The sequence below is a fragment of the Crocodylus siamensis genome, chromosome 4, assembly GCF_052110815.1.
Source record: "Crocodylus siamensis isolate JL-2025a chromosome 4, ASM5211081v1, whole genome shotgun sequence".
NCBI lineage: Eukaryota > Metazoa > Chordata > Crocodylia > Crocodylidae > Crocodylus > Crocodylus siamensis.
The window spans coordinates 183927390-183947019 of NC_143398.1; the positions used below are offsets into that span (position 1 = coordinate 183927390).

Below are 19630 nucleotides of genomic sequence, written 5' to 3' on the forward strand. Positions count from 1 at the left end.
CCAAGACAGTTTCAGATCAAAATGGATTAAAGACACTTCCACAAATTGTTACTGTAGTCCAAAAACGCCAGTTTTAACATTAATCAAGCCTGAGTATCAATAGGGAATGTTGACATAAACACTACAGTACTAACAACCATCATTGGTCACTTCTTTATAAAAATGAAGATTTTTTATATTCTATTATCAATATTGAGACTCTCCAAAGAAAAGGGCTATTCGCTGGCAAATACTCAGCAATGGAGTTAGTGGAACTTCATAAACATCCTGCATTTTCTGTGACAAAAAGAAAGAATGGATTGGTACCTTTATTCCAAGAATGAAGATCATCTGTACCTCTGCTTCATTTAGTGAAATTTCAGTTGCAGGATATCAAATATCTGCATATGATACATGTCAGTACTGTATAATCAAGAGTGCTCCAAGTATTATTTTCCCCTTTACCAAATAACTAAAACACTGCTGTCTGCTACTGATAGAAGCCAAGTCCTGGAACATTAAAGCTAATCATGCAAGTAAGAGTGGACTTATATTCAAAAGTGCCAAGCACCTTCAACTCCTTTAAAAAGTTAATATATTAACTTAAGGAGCCTAATTTTATAGTCATGCAGATTTTAAAACTTTGCCAAGAGAAGCAAGTTGCAGGTTAAAGGCAAACATTCACACAAGAGCTCTATATGACATGTTAAAAATGGTCTTTATATGGACCAGTTACATTTCTTCTTTCAGGACTCATATGATCTCTCTTGTCCAAGGCATATCAACGCTAATACACAAGACTAAGACTTGTTTTTTTAGCCCTGGAATTTATACCCAGTAAATATTAGCAAAACATAATGGATCTAGTATTCTCCAGAAACGCAACTCAAAACAAATTGTAATTAAAGTTACAAGATTCACAATGTTAAAAGTGCTTTTGCAAGGACTTCAATACACAGGTGCATGGAGTCTCAAAATACTTCATGAACTCTGAAGTGGTTATCTAAGGAAGGGATTTCATCTGCAAAATGAAGCTCATCATTGACTTGTACACCAAATTCTTCAAGGGTCTCTACAAATTTCTCATGCTCTCTCCCAATCCATGATCTCATTGTATCAAACACTTGGTAAGGTGTAACATGAGCATGAACTGCAATCCCTGTCTGTGCAAATTCTTTCAGGACTGCCGGGTGAGTAACCCAAGTACTGCTTCCTCCAGAGTGACCACCATCCAGCCAATAAATTGCTTTTATATTTTTTATGAAGGCATCTGTGTTCTTGTCCTTTTTAGCTTCCTTTAGCTCATAAAGCAACTGGTTCAAAACCACACAGCCTTTGCTGAAGCCAACCAAAGTGAAAGATGCTGCACCTGTAATAGTTGGTGTACCAAAACTCAAAGTGCAGTTATCAGAAATTTCACCGTTTCTCTCTTTCTCTACCACTGGGCAGCCATTTGAAGTAAGAGCAGACTGAGATTTACAAGCAGTTATCTTTGCATCTTTGTGGACACCATACGTGGTCTTCTGGGACAGCAAAATGTTCTGAGAGACTCTGAATGCATTAACTAGTAATGCATGAAGGTGTTTGAAGGCTCCATAGTCAGTGCTGTGTTCTGGTGCTCCAAACATGTTGCTTGCCACAAAATTGTCATAGCAGCTGAATTTGTGCAGATGCATACGGGAGCATTTCACAACCCAAATAAAACTATTAGGGAATCGGTGAGCAAGCATGGTAGCAACATTTTCAAAACTCCAGTGCTCCCACTGAAAGTTTTCTGGATGACTGGACATAACATCATGATAGTTCTGAAAGAAAGAAGATAAATACATTACTACCATTGTGACAGACTTCTGGGGTACTAATGATCAAGCGTTTCATTAACGCTGTCTCCCACAGAGGTAGTATGTTAGCCTGAAGTCAGGCAGAAGGCAGGGTAGAGTGGCTTCTCATAAACCAATTCAGAAAGACGTAAGCCTTTATAAGCATCGGGCAAAAGAAGCTGCTGCTTACAAAAATCAGCTACTTTATAAGTTGCCTCTCTGCTGTGCCTTCTGCCCTCTCACCTAAGTACACATGAGAAGAGACTACAGCCAGCTGACAGAGGGAAAAATGAGTCTTTAGGACTGTTCCATCTTGGAGGCATGTGGCACCCCGATCTGGCCCAACATGGGGTGAAATAAGACCCGTCCTTGTCAAGTATTTTGTCTGCATTGCTCTTAATGCAAGAGCTAATAGGAATTCCATTAACAGAAATGGGACAGTGGAATATCAAAGAGTTCTTGGGATTTATTTTCTGACCCTTTATTAGGGTAGACTTAAGCAGGATGAGCTATTTAAAACTAAATGAGTCAGACTGACTTTAATGATTGTTATATTTAAAAGAGAATTAGCTTGATAATGAAACAGTATTAAAGGTTTAAGGACAGACAATAGTGAAATAGTGTCTTTTGTGAAATGCCCCACATACAATAAAAGTCAATATTATCAGTAGCTTATTAAGTTCCAGTTTTAGCCTTAGAAGCGAGTTCTTAAAAAACAGTAAAAATAATTAACCCCCACCCCAGCACTGGCAACCCTCGTGGGATTAGCTTTTTATGATAATATACATGCAATTAACATGATTTCTTAGTTCAAATCTGGTATTTCACACATCATGAACATACATAATGCTTCCAATCTAATGAAACTATGACTATGGCTGTTACACCAGCAGATCAAGAGAAGCGACTCTTCCCCTCTATTCAGCACTGCTGAGGCCCCATCTGGAGCACTGGTCCCATTTTGGGCCCCTCACTACAGAAAGGCTGTGGACAAATTGGACGGTCCAGCAAAAAACAATGAAAATGGTGCGGGGGCTAGGGCACTTGACTTCTGAGGAGAGGCTGAGAAGTTTATTTAGTCTGGAGAAAAGATGACGGAGGAGCGGATTTAATAGCAGTCTTCAACTACCCGATGAGTTTTAAAGAGAATGGAGCCAGACTGTTTTCAAGGGTGGCAGACGACAGAACAAGGAGCAATGGTCTCAAGTTGCAGCAAAGGAAGTTTAGGTTGGATACAAGGAAAAACTCTCGCAAGGAGGGTACAAAAGCACTGGAACAATCTACCCAAAGAAATCTGTGTAGATGCATACAGGAACATTTCATAACCCAAATAAAACTGTCAGTGAGCACCCTGAGCAGTTTTTAAGACATGGACAGACAAAGCCTTGGCTGAGGTGAGCTAGTTAGGGACGGTTCTGCCCTCCCGAGGTCCTGTCCAGCCCTCATTCTCTGCAATTCAGTATGGGACAGAAGACAGTGTTATCTGTTTGCCCTTTCTGTACAGGATAGGGGGACTTTTGCTTTGGATCTGCTCAAATCTGACACACCCAGGCAGGAATATGCCGATTGCCCTGCTTCCCCGCACAGTCCCCCTGGCACCTTCACTGTCTCCTTCTACCTGGGCACGCTCAGCCCAGCCCAGCTCCCCCGGCCCAGGCAAGGAGGCGCGCGGGCCGGTACCTGCACGTCCCCCGGGAAGTACACGACGTGATGCTGGGGCTGAGGCGGCGGCTGGCCCGGCCCCGGCCCCTCCCCCGCCGGCGTCGGCGACGGCGGCAGCAGCAGCAGCTCGTTGGCCCGTTGGGGTTCGGCGCCCGGCACGTCGGGCAGCCTCAGCCCCTGGGCACGGAGCCGCGCGGCTGGGGAGCCCGAGGGCCCCGCGGCGCAGGCGGCCGGGCCGCCGCACAGGCTCATGTTCCGGGCCAGGCAGAGGAAGGCAGAGCCCACAAGGCCCCTGAGCAGTGCGGCGGCGGCCGGCGGACAGCGCCTGCTCACGGGAGCCGCCAGCCTCGCTCCCGCGGCCCGCCCGCACCTGCCTCCCGCCCACGGCTCGCGGTAGACTGCGCCTGCCCAGCGGCTGGGATGGGTGGGACCTTCCACGGGGCGGAGCCTGGCCCAGAGCTCTCCTGCCATTGGCTGGTTCACGCCCAGCGGCAGTTGGAAGCGCGGGAGGGGTTCCGGGAGTGAGGCGCATGCGTAGTACTTGGGATCGTTGCTGTGTGTTGGGTTGTTGGTTCGGGAGGTGACGTGGAGGTAATTTCAAAGGCAAGTGAGGCTGAATCCTAGCGACTGGCCCCGTGGCCCCTCGGGCAGCCTTGCAGCAGGTGGCACCGACGTGGCTCTAGTAGTCAGCGCTCCGAGGCTGCTGGAAGGGTACGAGAGCCACGTGCTCCGCTGTGTCCAAACCGTGTGACGTCACTACGAAGCAGAGTGGCCCCGCGAGGTGATGCCATGTGGGGGTGCTCTCCTCAAGGAGTGCGATGTCTCGGTGTGTCTTCACAGGGCCACCATGGCGCCATCCCTCCAGGCCATGTTGCAAAGCCAGCTAAAATACCATCTTTATATGGGTTTATTTTTTTTTAAAGCATCTTAAAAAATAAATACATTTTAAATTTAAAAAAAAATACGATTTTTTTTAAAAAACAGTTTTATTTTTATCCGCTCTGCTGATGGCTTCATTTTCCTCAGAGTCCTCTGGCAGTTCAGTGAGTGACATGGACAGGTGTAGCATTCCCATAGCCAGTTCAGGACAACATAGGGTGAAGCGGACCTAGTGGTTAATTTGGGACAAAGAGCCAGGATGGCAGGATCCTCTTCCTTGCTCTACCACCAGCCTGCTGTTTGGCTCTGGCCCACATACTTATTCCCCCACTAAGCAAGGTGTTGCTTTGTTCTGCTTAAATGGCAGTTTTGGGGTGCCTAACTGATGTCACCACGATTAGGTAGAATTGCAACCAGCTAGGCATGCCTCAGCATAGATTAAAACTCATTGAAAGGTTGGAGAGGTGAAATAGGGTGTCACTGGAGGTGCCTAAATATTGCTGTGTCTTTTGCTTGGCAGAACAGGAAGGCCTGCAGGGGTGTCCTAACTCCTCAATGAAAGAGGAGAATTTTGTATGAGGAGAACGCAGGCAGAATGGATTCCCTATGCTTCATAAGTTTGCTTTTCCCCAGCCCAAAGTCAGAGTCTTAGCAGCAAGGTTGAATTTGTTGCACTGTCTAAGTTCCCATATCTGTAACAGAGTTAATAATAATACCTCATAAATTTGTTTTCAGATTATTTAATATAAGACATTTTTCCCTAACTCCAATCCACAGGAGACATAGTACACAATGTATTATTGCTTCATTTGAGGATGGAATAATTGATCTTTTAGGGATTTGGGCAAGCAAGCTTCTTTATATATACTTTGGGGGGGGGCAGGACCGTAATTAGAGCAGCTCTCATATATTCAGTATCCCACTTATTCAGTTAGCTTTAGTTAAAGTGCCCCCACTACCATTTTGAAGCGTGAGGATGCTGAATATGTAAGATGCTGAGGAGCAGCACATTACGGCAGTCATCCTGAATGTCTGATGTGGCTTGCAGGTGTAAGGTTTGTGCTCGTAGAAATTTGGGGGGCCCAATGTGAGTTCTTAAGTCAATCCTCCTTCCCAACCTGGCATCCATATTCCTCTGTATTGTTATATAGATAGTTATTTTGCTGTATTTTAAGCAAGAGTAATACAGCCTTATCACAGTGTTAGTATAAATGAAGAATAATAAGTTTTATGGAAAAAGCCATTCATGACTCATTAAAGAAATGGCCAGTCCGGGCACCCTGGAATGCCTGGACCCAGGACAAATTTTTTGGTTGTTCTGGAGTTTTACTAGGTTGAAACTTTGGCCATGGAGTGGTTCCACTGCTGTTTTAGGGCCTAGATTAGAGGAAGATTATATTTTTCCTCAATACACAGTCAGTGTACCAGGTAGGGAGGGCTTGGCCCTTAGGATTGTCAGCAGCATTTTTTTTCCAACATACTTTCATTTTTTTTATCCAGAACTACTTTGTGTCCACACACGAAAATTCTTGTTTTTATTTATCTGGCATCTTACTCCATTTGAATTACATTGCATTGAAAATGGCATCGTTTTAGAATTAGTTATACTGCTCTAGGGTGCATGTGGAGACATTCTTGTTTGTTTGGATAGTCATCTCACTGCTGTCCCATACCACTTTGCTTCACCATTCGGTTGCCTGCCATCCACGCCTATGGCACTTTGACTGGATAGCACTTCCCTGTTTAAATCCCAAGAAGCAGCCAGGTGTGTTGAATTACAATGATTTTCATAGATTGGAAGGGGCTGGAAGGGACCTAGAAAGATCATTGGGTCTAGCTCCCCTTGCACTAGCCAGGAAAGACAGCTGGGGTGAGGTGAGGTCTGAGTCCCATCCAGAGACCTTAGATTTTCCTCAGGAGAAGCACATGTCCCATCCCACCATAACAAGGGTCACTAGAATGTGAAGGTTCATGAGCAGCTGGAGCAGTAAATGATGGAGCAGGGGTAGTAGCCCTAGTACACAGCCCAGTGCTTTGATGAAGCAAAGTTAGTCCAACAGATTTGCAGGAATACTACAGAGAAAAAACTTGCAGTAGTGCTTATGCACTTACTATAGTATTAGGTAGTATTTTTGTCAGGGAGGCTGCCACAGAGCCCCAGCATGTGCTGGAGAGTTTAGGTCAATGTGATCCTGTGGTAGTCTGAGGCTACCGTGGAAACTAAGTTGCAGCCAGGCCGCCCAGTACCTGATTGTTCTTGTTCATACTCTCCTGCCATGCCTTTGGTGTTAAAGAAAAATCCAAAACAAAGTAAATACTGGGAGGTGTGCCTCTTGGATCTTACTGCAACCTGGTTAGGGCTTTCAGCCTCTTCACAGGGATCCTCCATCCCCCATATCCTGACCTTACCATGCCAGATGTTCAAAGGTGCAAAACTTCATTACGGTCTCTACTTAGTGTATTCACACAGTCCTAAGAGCTTCTAACGACTGCCTGCTGATCGCGCCACGGCCTGTCCTCACCGATTGAGAGATTCCTAGGGCCTCAGGGGTTCCCAGGTATCTGGTCAGTTCTTATTTTTATTCCTCCTTTTGACCTTGGGTCAATTCCTTTTCATATTGCTCACATGGCTATAACCTGTGGCTGGTATCCCAACTGAACATCTGAGTCACAGTGTTACTTCACCTAACTCTTCAAAATACAATCAGTGATCCACAGCCAGCCTGACAGTCCCTTGGTTCAGCTCCTGTGCCCCTTTACCACTTGGGGAAAACCCGTCTCTCCTGAGCAGTTCCCTTTAATAGGTCCTCTTCTCCACTCTCCTGCAGGTAACAACCAAGAAGTGCTGCACTCACCGGCCCAGCTCCTTGTCCAACCCTCTTGCAAAGCTCCTGTGCCAGCTGTCACCTTAAGGTAAGCGCCACTGTCTTCCTTCCTTTCTTTCAGTCCTGGTTAACTACCCAACTTTGAGTCAGGTCAATTTCCACCCCTCCTGACGGTGGGTGTGGGCTCGAGCTCCTGTTCCTGCTGGTGTCTCTGGGACAAACTAACCCACCTGACCCCTGGACTTTTAACTTCTGGGTCATTGGCCAGAACCTATCAGTGCAGGCTCCCATCACAGACCCGGGAGCTGGACCTGCTTGCGCTGCTCTATTTTATTGTCTTCTCTCACCCATACAGATTAAGGTGCCCTCTTCCCTGCAGCAGTCCATCTGAGCTCCATCCACCTGTCACAGGTACCCTTTCCACTGCAGGTTCTGGAAAGGAGGTTTTCTCAGACATCTTAGAACTGTCTAGCCTGCATAGTCTCAGGACAGAAATCCAGAATGACATTGAGCCAGAAATAGCTTCAAGATCCAGTTGACAGTGCTGGAGAGGGAGCTTCCATCAGTAATAATCAGGAATCCTGGTTTTCTCTGTTTAAAAATCAGAAATTCTGTGATAAAAATTGCAAAATTTCTCATTAGAAAACCTGAAATCTGCATTTTTCTGCAATTAAAATGAAACACCACTATATACATAGGTACCAGGTGACAATCCCATTGCAAATAAAGGGTGGCAAGGGGGCCAAAAAACCTTGACTCAGCAGGGAAATCCAGGAAAGCCTAGGAATGAAAAAAGAGGCATACAGATGGTGGAAGCAGGGGCTAGCCACTAAGGAGGAATATATCTACTTGGCTCACACTTGCAGTAAGTTAGTGATAAAGGCCAAGACAGCAATGGAACTGGCAACTAAAAATAAAGACAACAAAAAGTCCTTTTTCAGTTACATAGGGAGCAAAAAGAAGGACATGGTAATACAGGACCCCTACAGGATAGGCTAGGGCAATTAGTAACAGATAGGAGGGACAAAGCTGAGCTTTTCATTGAGTTCTTTGCATCAGTATTCCTGAACATGGGTGTAGACATATCACTAAATGGGACTATAGACAGGCACAAGAGGGACACCAGCCCACCAATGGTTAGTGTTGACGTAGTGAAGGGACACTTGGAGGGGCTTGATGTGTTCAGGTAAGCAGGCCTAGACAATCTTCATCCAAGGGTGCTGAAAGAATTAGCCAGTGTCATAGCAGAACCACTAGCAAAATTCTTTGAACCTTCATGGGGCTCAGAAGAGGTCCCAGGGGACTGGAAAAGGACCAACGTGGTCCCTATTTTCACAAAGAGGAGGAAGGAGGATCTGGGTAACTATAAACTGGTTAGTCTCATCTCTATCCTTGGGAAAACCTTTGAAAAAATTATTAAGGCTTACATTTGTGCAAGTTCAACAGGAAAAATAATGCTGAAGGGTAACCAGCCTGGATTCATAGCAGGTAGATCCTGCCTGACAAACCTTGTTTCTTTTTACAGCCAGGTCATAAACTGCTTAGATGCAGGAATCAAGGCAGATTTTAAAAAAGCCTTTGATATGGTGTCACGTTCATTCCCATAAAAAAAACTAAGCGGCTGTGACTTAGATGGTTACGTGGTCAGGTGTGTGGCAAATTGGCTAGTGGAACGCACCCAGAGAGTGGTGGTTGATGGCTCAGTATTGACCTGGAAAGATGTGGGCAGTGGTGTCCCCCAAGGCTCAGTCCTTGGACCGGTGCTGGTCCAATATCTTTATCAGTGATTTGGATGAGGACATGATGAGCACACCATCCAAATTCACAGACGACACCAAATTATGGGGCAAAGTAGACACACTGGAGGGCAGAAAATGGATTCAGGTGGATTTGGACAGGCTGGAAAAGTGGGGAGAACAAAACAGGATGCAGTTTAACAAAGATAAGTGCAAAGTACCAATGCATTGGTAGACCACAGCTGGAGCACTGCATTCAGTTTTGGGTGCCGCAGTTCAAGAGGGATATGGATAACCTTGAGAGGGTCCAGAGGAAGGCCACTCATATGGTTAGGGGCCATATGAATAGGTCCTATGAGGAGAGGTTGAGGGACCTGGATCTCTTTAGCCTCTGTAAGAGATGACAGAGGGGATCTGGTGCCTCTCACTTCCAACCTGCAGCCCTCCACTGCCCCCCAGGTGCCCAACCCATAGGCTCCTAGCCCTGTCAGTGCCTCTCACAGCCCCCCTACCCCTGTTGGTGCCGCACCCTTGTTACCTGCAGCCCTACATTCCCTGCAGCCCTGCCGGAGGAGGCCCCCAGCGTCCAGGGCTATGGGGCTGTGGGAGGCGGCAGCTGCTGTGGTGTGAGCGAAGTGTGGAGCCCAGCTCCCCCTCCCCTGTGGGTGGCATGGCTAGAGTGGAGCTTATGAGGGGGAGGGGCAGCTGCAGGATAAAGGCTCCCTGCCCTGCTGCCCTTCCCCTGTGGGGCCTCCGCAGTCCAGTGGGCAGGACCTGGCAGGGCAGAGTGGGGTGGGGCGGGGAGGTTTGGTGCTGCTACTGGGAGTCCTGTGCTGCCCTGGCAATTTGCCCTTGGCCCACCTGGCAGCAGCGTGGCGCACAACACTATGCTACTACCCCTGCTGCTGCCAGGTGAGTAGGGGGCACCTCACCGTGGTGGCACAGGGCTCCCAGTGGTAGCACTGAGCATCCCCACCCCACACTGCTCTGCCTGCTGTGCTGGGTCCCACCTGCTGGGCTGTGGAGGCCCCATAGGTGGCAGCTGGGGCTTGGATGCTGCTGTGGTGGGGTGGGAGCAGGAGACTGTGGATCTGGATCCCTGGCCCTCATCTACCCCCGCTCTTTGCACAAATCTGGGTGGCACGTGCCCCCACATGCCCTCTGTGGGGAGCGTGTGTAGTGGTGGGGAGCCAGCCCTCCTGCTGCACCCCGGATGAGCTGTCCACGACTCTGTCCCACTGCCCACCCCAACTCGCTCCCTCACTATGGGGGGGCCTCAATTCCACCCCTGGCCCCCAACTTTCCTATGGCTAGCCGCTGTGGGATCTGCTCTTGGCTGCCACATGCATGTGTGCAGCACACATGCACATGGTACCCCCTGCCTGATTGCCCTCTTCCCGCTCTGCCCAGCTCCTTGCAGGCTGAAATCGTCAGCCTGGAAGGGGAAACTCGCCATTTCCTGCGGGTTTTTTTCCCTTTAAAGGAGAAAATCTGCATTTTTCTTCTTAAAAAAGGAAACCCACGTTTTACTGTGTTTTTCTGCGGCAAACAGAAAACCCAGATTTCCGGTAATAATGATATATTGTATCAAAATAAACTGGCCAGTACTGACTGTTTAGGAAGATTTAAACAACTTCATGTCAGGCAGCAACAGGATGCCACCAGGTTGGGTGGACATTATTATATGATGCATCCTCAAATTTCCACCCAGGGAGGTTTTATCATCCTGAACTCTAGCAAGCTCAAAATGGTGTCTGCGCCAGAAAATTGAATCTCACAAAGTTCTTATTTTCCTGAAACACTGAATCCCACAACTATGGACCCGGTATGCTGGCCTGACCCCTCATTCTGTGTTGCTTGATGTTCTGTCTCAGGGCTGTCCAACTTCACTGTGACCATATGTGATCCCCGGGCAACATCACATACCTGCTGGGCCATGTGCTTCAGGGACATCCCCTGGGAACCAGCCCTCAACCCTTGCCATGTGCCCCTGCAATCCCTTCTTCCCCCTGCCCATACTGTCTGCACAGGCAGTAGTTTGGCTCCCTTGCCCTCCTCCTGTGTGGGCAGCGCTACCAGCTCATGGTCCTCTCCTGAGCTCACCTTGCTGAGAAGCAACCACAGGCTGTTTCTTCCAGGCTATATGGTGTCCCTGCCTGCGGGCTGCCTGTTGGACAGCCTTGCTGTGTCTCACCAACCCTCTGTTGCCATCTGGCTCAAGATTGTGGCACAGCAGGGTAAAAGAAAAAAATCATTTGGCGATGTTTGTGTTTTAATGCTGTAGGGAAAAAATTGCACTGTGGAACTTTTAATTATTTTGATATGAGAGATTAGTAGTCTACGATTTTGGATAACAACAGCTTTTGTTGTTTCTCCCTCGTTTCTTAACACCTGATAAGCTGCAGCCCTCATGGAAATGGGCATTGCCCACGTCAGAAACTCTGTTAGATCTCTGAAGAAAGAGGACAAAAAAGGACATGTCTGCTGATCTTATGAGAGAATGCTACCAGAGAAAGCACATTTATGTTATTCATTTAAATCATTTCACTGGTAATCAGCAATAACTTGCATGTCACGGAGAAATATCCCTTTCTGTGATGAATTTCAAGGTTGGCAGATAAGAGGCATGTAGGTTCCATGTGTGGTCTCTGTAGAATCTGGGAAATCCAACCATTCAAATCTGGTTGCAGATTTGAGTTGATCAGCACCTTCTTAATAGCCGACCAGACCTGCAGTGGAACAGCTTTAACAGTTAAATTATCAAAGCCAGCATGGTTATCTGTTGGTTATATCAGCTATAAAAATGATATCTGTCAGGGTTGTGATAGCAATATGCTTCTCCACGGGGAAGGGGGCTCTCATGTCGATACTTCATGGTGTGCCCTACGTGGATCTTCTGGAATTGGAGTGGCCAACCTGTGGCATGGGCAGCCTCTGTGTGACACATGGTGGATTGTGTAGGGGACAGGCAGCACTGTAGCAGATTGGGCAGAAGACCAGAAAGTAAGAGCATCAGATCAGGCAGGGAGCATAGGGCAGGAGGCAGAAAACAGAGCAGCAACATGATTAGGGAGTAGAAAGGTGAGTAGCTGATTGGGTAAGGGAAAGAGATTGGAGTGGCACTCAGGAGGGGTGTGGGACTAATTTATGGCACACCTGCCAAAAAGGTTGGTGACCCTGTTCTAGAACAGTGGTTCTCAACCTTGGTAGGGCTTTGTTACACCTTATTCTGAGCTGCACAAATGGTGATCAGTGTTAGTGCTAGCTCCAGTTTGGAGCAGTCACACTGCAGGCCAGAAGGGACCTGGAGGACTAAAAGATAAGCATCCTCCCCTACTATTCTGGGCTTCCCTTCTGCCCCCCCCCAGAGCTCTCTTGTTTCCCCCCTGCACCTGAGGGCCCCTCCCTCCGCCTCTTGGGGTTCTCCCCTCTACTCCCAAAGCATTACTTACTTACAAGTTTAACCTGTTGTGACTGGGCAGACATTTTAACCCTTTTCTGGGACAGACAGCTTGGGCAACAGTAAGTGATCAAGGGGTGGTGTGGGGCAGTGAGTGAGGACCTGGGGTGCCGGAAAGGGGTGGGGGGCAGTGGGTCCAATCCAGGCCAGTGGGAAAGGGTATTGGGTGGGCTGTTTACACTAAGGTATAGCCTGATGTGGCTGCACCTTATTGTAATGTGAGCTGGGTAGCACGGATCAGAGAAAATCCTGATCTGGAGTGGCATAACTTTGAGCCACATAACAAGTACTTAAAACCAGTTTCAGGTGTTAATATACAGGCAATCCAGGGGTTAAGAGCTCCAGGAGCCGCCCAGAATTACTGTGTAATGAGGCCCTTAGATTCAGGGCAACCTTTGGAGAATGCCAGTTCTTTACTTTCACTCATTTTTTGACTGGAAAAATAATAGAACAGTTCTTCTTTTACAAAGAACTCAGGTCAGACATGTTTTTAACACGGTGGATTCCTATTTGAAAACTCTGGGTTTATCTTGTGAATCATATCTAATAGTACTAACGTTGCATGGCATACTGGGGAACCTTGAAAGGATCTCAAGGCACCTCATAGTACTGTGGTACCGTGGTTTAGAATCACTGTTCTAGAAAGTAAACTTCTGTATGTCAAAATTTTGCTGGTCATCACAGTTCTGCAGCACTATCCTGTTCTGCTGCCTGGAACATCTCCTGTGCGGCTGGGCAGAGAGCTGCTCTGGGGCTGGGGCCTGGATTTTATGGCAGTGACAGTGTGGTCTGGAGATGGGGCAGAGCTGTGATCCACTGCCTGTGTGCCCCTGTCTGCGGCATGCAGGCAGCAGATTGCAGCTGTACCCCAGCTCCGGGCTGCCCCCTCACCACCCCTAGATCCTGGCCCTGGAGCAGCTCCTTGCCCGGCAGAAGTGGTGCATGTCCTGCCCTGCGCTGTCAGGGCCCGCTGCTCCTGGGGTCTCCATGGAAACCAGCCGTGAAGTAGGCAGGGGCTGCTGCGAAATGGAGTCCACTGTGGGCTGGATCTGGCCCCCAAGCCAGACTTTGCCAGCCCCTATGGTAAGTTGTGCTAATGAAGCCACTCCAGAAAAATGTAAACCTAAAGCCACCTTTTTTTCTGATTGCTAGGAAATCTGAAGCACACAGTTTATATTAATGATGGTCTGGATTACAGAGCTCAATGGGGCTTCCAGCTGTTGAAAATGATTTTGGCCCAACAAAAGGAGATGAATGGAATAGTAAGAAAGGCATCCTGGGAGATTCTGAGGTGGACCTCAAGTTCTAGAATGCACTGAGGTAGCAGTGGAACATTGCACAATGAGGATTTTGTCTTGAATGTCAAGTGGTTGTTTAAAAGAAGTTCACTGGGGTGTGGATTATTGACTCTCAAAGGAAATTGATTAAGCTAATGTAAACAAAACAGTGTGGATGTTCTTCTGTTACACCAATGTTGTTGTAGTACAGAAATTTATGCTGAAAAAGCTCTCATGTAGACAAATTCTTCTACATACAAATTCTACTTTATTTAGGAAAACCAAGCCAATGATCAAAACTGTACTTATAAAATATTAAAATCGAAATCTTCAATATAACCTGTGGTAACAATTTGAATATATTATAGTAATATATTTTGTAATTATGAATTCTGGACTAGCAGTTTTAAGGTATGAAGCTTCTGGATATTTTATTTTTCATTTACTAAACTCAGTGCAGAAAGGTGTTGCACTACAAACAGGATTTAACAATCAACTTCAATGTTATTTCCTTTCTATATCTGTCATAGCTCCTACAATTGTGTACTTATATCAAATATATTAGACTTTTTTTAATAAGATTACCCCTATTCACTCTTTAGTTTTTCTGTTACTGCGTAAGTGAAATGATTGCTGTACATGGATAATGACAAAGTCACCACTTTAAATAGTCGTGTGATCTCTTCAGGAGCATGTGTGGTGGGAAAGGATGGTTTAGTGCATTGAGCATGGAACTAGAATTCAGGGTTCAGTTCAGTTCCTGACCTAGTTATGGATTTCTCATGAGACTAGTTATTTCATTTACCCTGTGTCTCAGATCCTTAGATGGAAAACAATAGTCTCCCTAAAATTTAGTTGGGACTTGAGAAGTTTAGATACAGTGATGATTAGGGATATGTGAGTTGATCGACAGGCCCAGACTGTTGTAGTGTGTACTTAAAAAAAAGTCACGCAGAATTTAATGAAATGATAATCTTTCCAGAACAGACATGTATGTGCTGTGAAATTCCATAGGATTATTTAAAAACTCATAGAAAAAATATAATTTAATATTGAATTCTACAGATTTGGGTAATAATATGTCTTGATTTATAAAGAACATTTCATCCCTATTAAATTTTACAGTGGTTTTCCATAAGAAAGGTAAGACCCAGTTTTATGTTTGACTTCTGTGGGTTGAGGATATGAGTCTCACATATGAACCAACCTTATAGAACAAAGTAGGGCTTTGCATTCCATAGTTTCAGACATTGTATGGAATAAAATTCCCAAGCAACTTTGATACCAAAGATTCCATTAACTTCAATATCTGTCTGCAAAGTGCCAACAGACTGTTAAGAAATTGTTAGGGTTTTTTTTTCCAAGTCATGGTTTCACAATCTTGGTGGAAGCAGGGAATCCAAGAATGGTGTGACGCTTTGGTTGACTGTGGGCATTCTACTTTGACCTTGGAAAATTTCTTTGCTATTTTAATATTCCAAAACTGTATCTCTTTATCTGTGCAAATGCACATATACACATACATATGCATATATAAACACATGCAGTTAGAAGTAATATGTAATGCTGATGGGAATTTCTTGAATAAGCATAATCCCTAGTTATTGTGGATATAGATATCACAGCATGAAGAGAGAGAGACAGTTTAATCTTACTCCAAAAATACTTTGGATTTCAGTCTCTCAAGAAAAATCTGGAGGGCACAGATAGCCAATTAAAACACAGCTTGCTGTTTTATCAAAACAAGATAGCTTGGTCCCAAATGAGCCATGTCATACAGAATTTTCTGCTTAAAAATTGATGGCACATTATTTGGACCTGGATGATAATTACTCCTACTAAAAAGCATGCCTTAATTTATAGCAATAGGATCAAAGGATCATAAGAAAATAGGGCTGAAAGGGGCCTCCTGAGAAGAAGATTCCGTTTTTGCCATACCTACGTGCAATCCCTAGAAATTTGCCAGAACATTAAATATAACTTATATAGAAATTGTATTGCACTTATTATACTGGGGGGAACATTTTTAAAACACTTAAACTAAATATGAAGTAGTCAAATTGCAGGAAAGGCAATGTATCACAGAGAAACAATAATTTCCTATAAGAAAATAGTATCATGAAAGAATTCAGTTTCCACAGGTGTGGGTAAGACTAGATAGGGTGACATTCTGGGTTTCAAGGCATGCAGGTTATGGCTCCTAGCAGTCTAAAAACAGGTGATAAATTGATTTCATTTTATATTTTCCAGTTCCTTGTGGAAAAAGGTTTCTCATTAATCATAACAACAGCACAGCCAGATCTTCTGTAATGGTTTTCATCAGGAGATCTCAAAGCACTTCGTAAATGAGGTCACTGTCATTTTCCACATTTTATTTTATTCCACATTGCAGGCCACTCCGCACTGTAGCATCTTCATGCCCCAGCCAGCCCCTCCACAGCACGTTGAGCTGGGCAGAAGCAGCCCTGAGGTGGCAGGCTTACCCCCCGCCTCTTCTTCCAGCCAGGGCTGCACTGCCCCAAGTCATCCTGCTGCAGTCCTGGATGCCCATGTAAATGCTGCGTGCAGGGGTAATAAACTTCGGTGTAAACTACACCAGAATTAATTCACATGTAGATGGTCTCTGTGGGTAAGGTACTTGATTAGAAGGTAAAACTGTGACAGTAACAGTGCTAATGTTGAATGAAATGAGAAATAAATGATGGAAACTGAATTTAAAATGATTCAGTTTGATCTAAGTTACCATAAGAAATAGAGGTTTATAAAAAAAAGAGTATTTAACTTAACACTGTCATGTCCTGTTTTGAGTTTTAAAGTGCATATCTTTCCAAGTAATTGGAAATCTCTTTTGTTTTTAATTTTTTTTCAGAAACCTAAGATTGTTTACATGAAAATTATTTTCAGCATTTCTCAAACTAAAATGCGTACTTCAAACCTGCAAGCAAAAGATGAATGTTCTGAAGACCACAAGATGGTGCTGTGCAGTGATACTTGAATCATATTAGTGTACAAGTCATCTGTTTATTAAAGTCTTATAAAATAGGCGTTTAGAAGGTGATAGTTGGTGATACAGACCAAAAAGCTTTTCTTTTCTTTTCTTTTTTTGGAGGGGGCGGCTGAGGCGGCAGTGGGGTATTACAACATAATATTTAAGGCAGTACCACAAGGAACTGGTACTTAGTAGTTGATTCCATTCCACCCTATTTATACAGCCCATGGCATAGGGCTGTGACAGATGGAAGAGGAGGAAGCAGTGTGATAGCAATAACACTTCTGTGCTTGAGCAATCCCTGGCTAATACTTAGGGCCCATTATCTGCTGGTGTTAAGTTAGAGCACTTCTCAGGAGTTAGCAGCCCTAGAGACCTGGCACACTAGATTCTGCACTACAGACAGCTTGTGTCTGTCCCAGGGTCAGATCCATTGTTTTTTTATGCATCGATTCCCAGTTGTAGGACTTCACAGCTGCCTACCTACATCTGTCTACATAGGGCCTACAACAGCTACCTACGTATAGCTTGCATACATGAAGCTTTGCCTAGGGCAAAATTTTCTCATTTTCATTTAGTTTGACCTAGACAAAAGCTCATGAAAATGAAAAGCACATATGGTTGTATAAGCACTGGTCTGCAAGTATTGGTACTAGAAATGTGAAAAGGAAAGGTGCAGATAAAGTCAGGCCCTAACATCTTAACTGGTATGCCTGCTACAGATACGATGGCAAAAATGTTACCAGATGGTTTATCTAGTGTGCTTCCTTTCTGTTAACGTTGGTGGATCTCCACTAGAGTAGCTGCAGTGATAGGAGCTCATTTAAAAAAGAAAAAAAAGCAGAAAACAGGATAGACCTGGCAATGCCTGTTATAATTTAGTATTTTATTGAGGCACAGCTTGAAAGCCCTGATCAGGAACTAAGGTTCTGTTTTGTTAGCTGCTCTACATGCGTGTAATAGAATGACAGTCCCTGTTCCAAAGTGTATACATCTCTAAGTAGCTTACATGCCTTTTCCCTGTCTGAGCTATTTGTTCATTTCCTACAGCTGAGTACCTGGGCTGGCCTTTTGCCTTGTTGAGTAAGCTGGTTGAGTTGCCATAGCCTGAGCAGCAGTAGTAGGGAGATCCCTCCTTGTTGGGTCTTGGAGTCCCTTCCCTGGCATCTTGTCCTAGAATTGGTATGCAGTCCCCTCATGCCATTTAAAACTGGACTCTTGTGCAAGATAGCACTGCTGAGGCAAGGCTGTGCAGGGCCAGCTTCCAAATCAGCCTCACCCTGTCCTCCATTTTAAGATCCCAGCTTAAAAGCAGTCTGGGAGATTGATATTGTGAATGGGCTGGACAGTACAATTAATGACATTGTCATGCTGGAAAAAAAAAATCTCCCAGAATAGCTTTAGTCTGAGTTGGTAACCCTATCCCAGCTCCAAAGTACCATTTGACCTCGAGAAAACTTGAATTGGTAGCGGCTAAAAATAACTGTGCATGTGTAGATGCGCCCTTTGTACCCTGAACTCCCAGTGTGGTTACAAAGCTAGGCTGGGGTTAATAATCGCCTGCTATTAACTATTTTGATGCCTGCAGAGACCACACAAACAGCTATAGTCTACCCATGTTAGCACAGGGCATACAGACAGCTAGGAGGTGGGGAAGCATGGGGATGTGTGATAGGCTCTGGTTACCAGTCCTAGCAACATCACATGTCCCCAGGGCAGCTGAATCTTCTAGAGACAGAAGGCAAGAAGGAGGCTGCTGGCTGAGTTTGGCAGAATCCCCATGCTGCAGGTTGGGAGTGTGCAATCAGAACCCAGCTAGGAGGAGGGAGCAGATTTTGAGGAGGGGAGAGGGGGTACTGCAGCTACCTGGGCTGGCCTTTTGCCCTCTTGAGCAAACCTGGCAAGTTGCCCTAGCCTGAGCAGCAATAGGAAGATCCCTCCTTGTTGGGGTTTGGATTCCCTTCCCTGGCATCTTGTCCTGGAGTTGGTATGTAGTCCCCTCATGAAATGCAAGATTGGACCCTTGTGCAAGGTAGTAAGGCAAGCCTGTACAGGGCTAGCATCCAAATCAGTCTCACCCTGTCCTCCCTGTTAAGATCCTAGCTTCAGAGTATCATTTGACCTGGGGGAAGTTTGAATTGAGATCAGGAGCTTACCTGCCTTGGACCTCTCATGCTTTCCAGTGTCAAGTCCCAAACATTAAAAAATCATGAGTTGCATCCCAACCCCAAATCATGAGTTTGGCCAAATATCATAGGAATTTTGCTTTGAACATGACATCTGAAAAAAATTGCTTTATGTTTGAATAGCTAGGTTACATTCCAGCCATTTCTGTGTGTGCTTATTCAGAGTTTGGAACTCTTTTAAAATCAAAGTCATGATTCTCACAATAACTTGACTCCAGAAGTGAAGGCTTTAATAAAAGATGCATAATAAAATTTCAAAAGACTGGTTAACAAGGTTCTTTGGGTAAATGTGCTATCTTTTATTAGACCAACTAAATAGTTGGAAAAATTGTTCTTTGCAAGCTTTTGGGTACAAACACCTTTCTTCAGGCGACATAGCACACAGTACACACATCAGCTGGCAAAATGAGGCAGATTTGTGTCCTGTTGTGTTGTTGGCTTTCAGTATAACTTTAGGTAAGTCTCTTACCCTTACTTGTGGTTTAGTTTCCCACCCATTAAAAGAGGATGTTAATACCTCACTGTCTCACAGGGCTTTGTCAGGCTATGATCATATAAACACATGTGTAATCTTACTTATCTGAGAATGTCCATTGAATGAAATGGAACTATTTGTGTACATTTAAATACTCTTAAATATTTGCAGTGTTGTGACCCAAATAATTAATGTTTATAATGTGTTATGAAATCCTTGGATGGAATGCCCAATAGATGCTCAAAGTATTACTAACTCAGGCTTGATGTAAACCTAGGAGTTTTATTGCATGCAAATCTCTGGATGAATGAATTTTTTGCAACCAGTTCTCTCAGATTTATT

At 45.1% G+C, this 19630-nt stretch overlaps 2 protein-coding genes across 4 annotated transcripts in view; one reads left to right on the forward strand and one right to left on the reverse strand.

Moving 5' to 3' along the window:
* Positions 1-946: 946 nt before the first annotated feature.
* On the reverse strand, positions 947-4019 carry C4H2orf69 (chromosome 4 C2orf69 homolog). Its single transcript, XM_090045161.1, is given in 3 exon segments — positions 947-1124; positions 1127-1784; positions 3480-4019. Coding segments are annotated over 3 exon segments (1140 nt in total). The 5' UTR covers positions 3933-4019; the 3' UTR covers positions 947-1095.
* Positions 4008-19630, forward strand: part of FTCDNL1 (formiminotransferase cyclodeaminase N-terminal like) — a 41070-nt gene continuing 25447 nt past the window's right edge. For 2 of the 3 annotated variants that reach the window (XM_090045164.1, XM_090045162.1), the window contains exon 1: positions 18353-18416. In XM_090045164.1, coding sequence (XP_089901290.1) covers positions 18408-18416 — 9 coding nt within the window. In that variant the 5' untranslated portion in view covers positions 18353-18407. Of the gene's footprint in view, positions 4065-7168; positions 7254-18352; positions 18417-19630 lie in introns of those variants that run through there. The other variant, XM_090045163.1, reaches the window with a different exon arrangement.